This window comes from Carlito syrichta, unplaced genomic scaffold (assembly GCF_000164805.1).
Source record: "Carlito syrichta isolate Samal-C Ts95f unplaced genomic scaffold, Tarsius_syrichta-2.0.1 Scaffold113592, whole genome shotgun sequence".
Lineage (NCBI taxonomy): Eukaryota > Metazoa > Chordata > Mammalia > Primates > Tarsiidae > Carlito > Carlito syrichta.
The window spans coordinates 20,466-27,080 of record NW_007057688.1 but is presented as its reverse complement, the minus strand read 5'-3'; the positions used below and the strand labels follow the sequence as shown (position 1 = coordinate 27,080).

General features: G+C 52.4%; 2 protein-coding genes across 2 annotated transcripts in view; one reads left to right on the top strand and one right to left on the bottom strand.

The window, feature by feature from the left end:
• The window catches only part of LOC103274392 (nucleobindin-1-like), a gene marked incomplete at its 3' end in the record, with an annotated part of 3,010 nt that extends 1,542 nt beyond the window's left edge, over window positions 1-1,468 (bottom strand). Inside the window, exons 1-2 of the mRNA XM_008071852.1 lie at window positions 1,442-1,468; window positions 958-1,101 (exon numbers count right to left, since the gene is read on the bottom strand). Of these exons, the coding sequence (XP_008070043.1) occupies window positions 958-1,083 (126 nt within the window). The remainder of the gene's footprint in view (window positions 1-957; window positions 1,102-1,441) is intronic.
• Window positions 1,469-1,568: 100 nt separating this feature from the next.
• The window catches only part of LOC103274383 (tubby-related protein 2-like), a 9,524-nt gene continuing 4,477 nt past the window's right edge, over window positions 1,569-6,615 (top strand). The window contains exons 1-5 of the mRNA XM_021719155.1: window positions 1,569-1,617; window positions 2,241-2,382; window positions 3,894-3,945; window positions 4,373-4,505; window positions 5,086-5,223. Of these exons, the coding sequence (XP_021574830.1) occupies window positions 1,569-1,617; window positions 2,241-2,382; window positions 3,894-3,945; window positions 4,373-4,505; window positions 5,086-5,223 (514 nt within the window). The remainder of the gene's footprint in view (window positions 1,618-2,240; window positions 2,383-3,893; window positions 3,946-4,372; window positions 4,506-5,085; window positions 5,224-6,615) is intronic.

Here is a 6,615-nt window from a genome sequence, read left to right as displayed (position 1 = left end):
TATTATTACAGTGACTACAAAATATTTTAGTAATCAAATAAACTACCAGAATAATAATATTAAAGAAAATAGTAAAAATAGTATCTGCATAAGAAACTGTCAACTTTTGATGTAAGAGAACAGCAGATTTTCTTTTTAGATGGCATTTGTTTGAGGCATGTAAGTAGGGGGCAAAGCAGAAATTTAATTCAAAGGGAAATTTTACTAGTTTCACTTTCGATATATTAACATAATCAGGATAATGCTTGAGGAATGCATTGTACTCTTGCTATTTGATAAGGTTTGAAGAAAATGAGGTCAAACTATGAGCATGCCTCCCCCAGAGCAAGGTACAGAATTAAGGATTGCAAGTCCCTGGGGGCCCCCCTCCCCTTTGGGTAAGTCCCCCAGACCTCATCTCATTAATAAATCAAAAAAAAAAAAAAAAAATTAGCCGGGTGTGGTAGCGTGCACCTGTAGTTCCAGAAACTTGGAAGGCTGAGGCGAGGTTGCGGTGGCCGGGAGCGGCCCCTGCACTCCAGTTTGGGTGAATGAGTGAGACTCCAACTCAAAAAAAAAAAAAAAAATGAAAAACTAGCTAGGTGTGGTGGTGGTGGTGTGAGTCTGCAGTCCTAGCTACTCGGGAGACCGAGGCAGGAGGACTGCTCAAGTTCAGCAGTTCAAGGATGCTGCCGCAAGCTATCATCACTGAACGCACTCCAGCCTGGGACAGAGCGAGACCTTGTCTCTCAAGAAAAAAAGAACAGAGGTTTAGGTGGGGGGTGATGCAGATTTTCTATACCTCAGAGTCAAAGATCCCCAGTTTTTCAACAAGTCAAACGCCGGGTACTGCAATGAAGGGCGGGCAAACGACAAGCCACAACCATGGGGCCAGGAAGCCAACGGAGGATCCACCCAAGGGCCACGGAGGTCCGCAGGAATTGTAGGACCACTGGAAACACCTGGCCGAACACTCACCGGGCTCTCGGTGGCGGGGCTCTCCTCCTGGTGGGGCGGCCCCCTCTCCAGGGGCACGGCCAGCACAGCGCGCAGCAGCAACAGCAGCAGCAGGAAAAGGGTTCCACGGAGCCCAGGGGGATGCATGGCGGCGTGGTCTGTGGGCTGCGGAGAGGTGATGATGGATGTTTGTCCCAAGCCGCCTTCTTCCCAGACCCAGGAGTCTGGGCCTCCAGCTTCGTTAGCCGAGACCCAGGATTGGCCTCCAGCCTTCCCTTCCTCCGACACAGGAGTCCCGGTTTCCAACACCCTCCTCCCTCGCACTCAGGAATCCAGGATCTCGGCCTCCCTCCCCCCCTCAAGAGTCCAGACCCCAGCCTCCCATTTTCCCAGGACCTAGACAGAAGTACTGGCACCCAGCTCATCCTCCTCCGGGACCTAGTTTTCCAGCCCTCTAGTCCCCATGCTCCCCAGGACCCAGGAGCTTGGAAGCCCGGGGCCTCACCTCGGCTTCACCGCGGAGGGCGTCTTCCCGGACGGGCAAGGACCTCCGGCGCGTTCCTGGTGATTTCCCCTAGGCCACACCCACTTTCCCACAGAGGCCCCGCCCCCAGACGTCTGATTGGGCCACGATGGCCCTGGGCCCTTTCGTTTACGTCATCGGCCCCGCCCCTTGCCGAAGTCGCTCATTTTTTTTCTCGAAAGCCTCTCCTCCTTTTTCGGAAGCTCAAGTCTCTTGACGTCGCATTTTCTTGCCTTTCCTACAACTCCCTGCAGGCCGGGGGGAAAAATGAGTCGACTTCCGCAGGGATCGTGGCCCCTTTGCCTCATGGGAGTTGTAGTTTTTCCATTTATTTGCCGCCCCAGGGAGTGCCTGCAAGTTACAGCTCGGTAGCAATTGCTTAGCCTACCTTATTCGTTTCTTGCAAGGGCGATGTGTAGAGCGAGACTGCAAGGTGGCCTCTCTCGGGTCTCTCTCTTTTTTTGAGTTGGAGTCTCACTCTGTCGCCCAGACTGGAGTGCAGTGGCCGCTCCCGGTCACTGCAGCCTCGACCCACTGGGCACCGGCCATCCTTCCGCCTCAGCCTTCCGAGTAGCCGGAATTGCAGGCACGCGCTACCATGCCCGGCTGATTTTTTTGATTTATTGTAGAGATGAGGTCTTGCTGCCCAGGAGGGTCTCGAACCCTCGGGCTCAGGCAATCCACTCACCTCAGCCTCCCAGAACGCGGGATTACAGGCTGAGCCACCAAGCCTGGCTTCTTGGGTCTCTTTAAGGAACATCCGCATGCCATTCCATTTCAGAACCTCTGGAGCAGGGTTACCTGGCTACAGTGGTGGCAGAGGTCATTGCTTTATTGGAAGTGGAGCCAGGAGGGAGAGGATTAGGGCAGTTCCCTGTGGGGATCACCACTCCGAAGATCCTGTCTACTTACCAGAGACTCAGGTAGGTATTAGGCCCCCAGCTTCCAAAGAGAGAGTCAGGTATGTTTAGAAATTGACCAGAGAGGCAAGGCACTGAAGCATCGCTGTGAGGAGCCTTGCCAGGTGGAGAGGAGGAGACAGAATCTCTAAGATCCCAGGCAGGTGGGGACTGGTGGTCTGGGCCACTGGGGATTGGGTGTTTGGGACCCACAGTCCTGAGTTATTATTATTATCTTTTGAGTTGGAGTCTCACTCTGTCACCCAGGCTGAAGTACAGTGGCATGCTCACGGCCACTGCATCCTCGACCTGCTGGACTTAGGCGATCCTTCTGCCTCAGCCTTCCAGGAATCTGGAACTAAGGGCACATGCCTCCAAGCCAGATTAATTATTTTTTCATTTATTGTAGAGATGAGGTCTCATCAAGTTGCCCAGGCTGGTCTTGAACCCCTGGGCTCAGGTAATCCTCTCACCTCTGCCTCTCAAAGTGCTGAGATTACAGGCATGAGCCACCACGCCCAGCAGTCTCGAGTTTGTTTGTTTGTTTGTTTTTTGTTTTAGTTGGAGTCTCTGTTGCCTAGGCTGGAGTGCAGTGGCACACTCATGGCCACCACAGCCTCGACCTGCTGGGCTCAGGTGATCCTTCTACCTCAGCCTTCCAAGTAGCTGGAACTACAGGCACATGCCACCACACCCGGCTAATTTTTTGATTTATTGTAGAGATGAGGTCTTGCCAATTTTCCCAGGCGGGTCTTGAACCCATGAGCTCAGGCAATTCTATCACCTCAGCCTCTCAAAGTGCTGGGATTATAGGCATGAGCTACCGCATCTGGCCAAGTCCTGGGTTCTGATACTTGGGTGCAGGATAGAGTTAGGGATTTGGGGGAGAGAGAAATGGCCATCTAGGCTGCTGATAGTTGAGGAAAGCTAGAAACAGGCTACTGGGTCCCAACAGGAGTAGATGCCAGGATTTGGGATGCCTAGGTCCAGGAGAAAATGTAAAGCTTAGAAACAGGTGTTAGCGGACAGAGTTCATTAAGATGTTGGTTCTGGGCCCTGACTCCTTATTCTCGCTTCTCTAGAATGTCTCAGGAGAATAACACATGGAAGAAAAAGTGAGTGGAGAAATAGATGGGTGAGGGTGAAGGTGGAAGGTCACCCCACCCCCCAGCTCTGGCTGCATAACCATGTTTGCAGGTTCAGCACAATTAGTCATGCAGGAAGAGACTGGAGACCTGGAATCCTGTGTCCTAAAGGGAGGGGGCTAAGATGAAGGCTTCTGGGTCTGAAAGAGGAGGGTCTGGGGGCCCCAGACTCCTGCATCCTGAGACAGGAGGGGCCTGGCATCTCTGACTGGGGCTTCTGAATGGGCCAGTGCTGGAGAAAGAGCTGCAGAACTGGTGGAGTGGGCTCAGGTCCTGCACCCTCTATGATGTCACAAGTGTCCAGAACCCAAGTTGAGCAGGGGGGAGGGAGGTGTCTTGGGCAACTGAGATGCCTTGCTTGATATCCCCAAGAACTTGCATCTCTCTCAGGGTCCTGAGGTATGAGCAAGCCACCACAAGGCTTCAGATGTTGGAAGAGAAGGTAATATGCTCAGGAATCTGGCCACCTTCACTCTGCCATCTTCGGTATCTCCCAGGAGCCCCCTCCCAGGACTTGCCTTGGGACTCCTGGCCCACCTTGACTCTCTCTGGATCTCAAGTTCTCCAACTGGGAAACGGGAATATAGGAATTCGAAATCCTAAGGAAACACACAAACCCTCGTGATGAAACACTAGAATTTCTAAGGAACAAAAGCGTCCAAGAGGGCAGGACTCCTAGGTCGTGGAGGAGGCGGGAGCTGTGCCAGGACTCTTGGATCTAAGGGAGGAGGAGCTCGCGGACTGAGGGCATGGATACCTGGGCCCCAGTGGCGGAAAGGGTTTCACGAACTCTGCCACCGATGCTGGCTCTTGCCCCGGGCCCCACCTCAGCCCTATCTTCCCGTCCACCTCTCTCGCCCCCACCACAGTGGCTGCTGACTGAGAAGAAGCAACGGCAAAAGCGCCAAGAGTTCCTCATGGTTCAGGACAACCCTGACGATTCCCGGCGGTGCCGGCGGCTGGGGCGGCGGCGGAGGGAGGAGCTCCTTCCGGCCGACCCCAGTGAGAGGAGGCTTGGGGGCTCGCCGGGGGGGCGTCGGTCTGGAGGGAGGGGTCTGTGGGAAGTCCATGGGTGGTGCCTGGTGGGGTCGGGGTGGAGCCTGGCGGGGGGACTTGGAAGTGAAAGGGGGGCGGGCCCAGCGGGGAAAAGCTTGAGAGGAGGCTCGGTGGGGGGCGCCAGGCCCAGACCGGTGGGGGGTCTTGGAGGCGGGCGGGAGAGGGAGAGCGAGGAGGCGGGGCATTGGACAACTTGCAGGGAGCGATGGGCGGGGAGAATCCGGTGATGGGGCTGAGCAGAGTGCGGAGGTGGAGCCTGGAAAAGCAGGGAACCAACCAGAGATTTCGGGGGCGGGGTCTAGGAATCCGGGGCGGAGCTTAATTAAGTGACGTCCTTAAGACGATTGGAGGGCCTGGTTGTTAAGGCACGGAGCCCGTAAGGCATTCACCGCCTGATCTTTGTCTATTTGAGTCGTAGGGTGGAGTTTGGGTTCTGGGTGAATCTCCAGGGCTTGGATGGTCATCGAGTTGGGGGCGATTTATCGGAGTAGATCCTATTAATGTGCCTCACCCCACCTCTTCTCAGGCCCTGGGAACCCTTTCCTCAAGGAGAATGTGCCAGAGGCACACCTGTGCTCTAGTGCCCACGGTGCCCCGAGTACTGTAAGCTGTGCTGGAGATGACAATAGTGAGCGAAGACCTGTCGTGTCGTCGCCAGAAGAGGGTAGCTTCGAGTTCTTGGACTGCCTATACCCCAGAATTCCGCTCCCCACTAGAACCCAAGATTCTGGGACCTCAGTCCTTGCTCTCAAAGGGACTCAAGAGTTCAGGACCCCACCGCCACCTTCCTCACACTGGGAAGTTTGGGTCCCGAGCCTCTACCTCCCCCAGCACCCAAGGATCCGAGTCTCCACTCCTTCCTTCCCCAGTTCTCAGGAATCGTGCCCTCCAATCCCTTCCTATCTTGGTTCCCAGACAGTTCCAATCTGGAGTTGGAAGAAGTCTTCTTGGAGGATGTTTCAGTCCAGTTACTACCTTATGAAAGGCCTCCAGTAATTCAACACCAATGTTGGCTAACCCTCCAAGAATTTGGTAATTCAAGGGGCGTCGGGGCGAAATCTGGTCCTCTGGTCCACGCTGCAAATCCTCCTCCTTTTTTGGTAACAGCTTTGTTGAGGCATAACTCACATGCCGTACAGTTCACCCGTGTAAAGCCTACAGTTCTATGATTTTTAGTGTACAGTTGTCCCTCGGTATTGGCAGGGGATTGGTTCCAGGACCCCCCCCAGATACCAAGATCTGCGAATGCTTAAGTTCCTTATATAAAGTGTAGTCATATTTGCATATAATTTACAAACATCCTCCCATATACGTAAAACCGTCTCTAGGTGACTTAGAATACCTAATACAATGTAAATGCTATGTAAATAGTTGTCATATTGTTTTTTTAAATTTCTGTTATTTTTATTATCATGTTATTTTTTATTTTCTTTTCCAAATATTTTCAGTCAGTGGTTGGTCGAATCCACAGATGCAGAAGCAGCAGGTGTGACAGCCGCGGATACCGAGGACTGACTGTATTTACAGAATTGTGCAACCATCATCACAATCAGTTTTAGCATTTTTTTTTACCAGTCACGAAAGAAATCGTGCACCATTTAGGGGTCGCCTCACTTCCATTTCGTCCCAGCCCTTGGCAACCACTAATCTATGTTCTTTTTATATTCACCTACTCTAGAAATTTCATGTACGTGGAACCATACAATATGTTGCTCTTTTGTGTCTGGCATCTTTCATTTAACAAGTCTATTTTTATTTTCATTGTGGAGGTGACATCTTGCCAAGTTACCCTTGAACCTGTGGGCTCTGGCAATCCGCTCACCTCGGCCTCCCAAAGTGCTGGGATTACGGGCTGAGCCACCGAACCTGGCCACTTAACAAGTATATAAGGTTCATCTGTGTTGTAGTATTTGTAGTATTATCAGCATTTAATTCTTTTAAATTCCCTTATTATATTGTTGTAGCATTTCCTTTTCTTCTCATGACGTGACCAATTGTGACAATGACAGAACTTTCTTTTTTTTTTTGAGCCAGAGTCTCACTCTGTTGCCCAGGC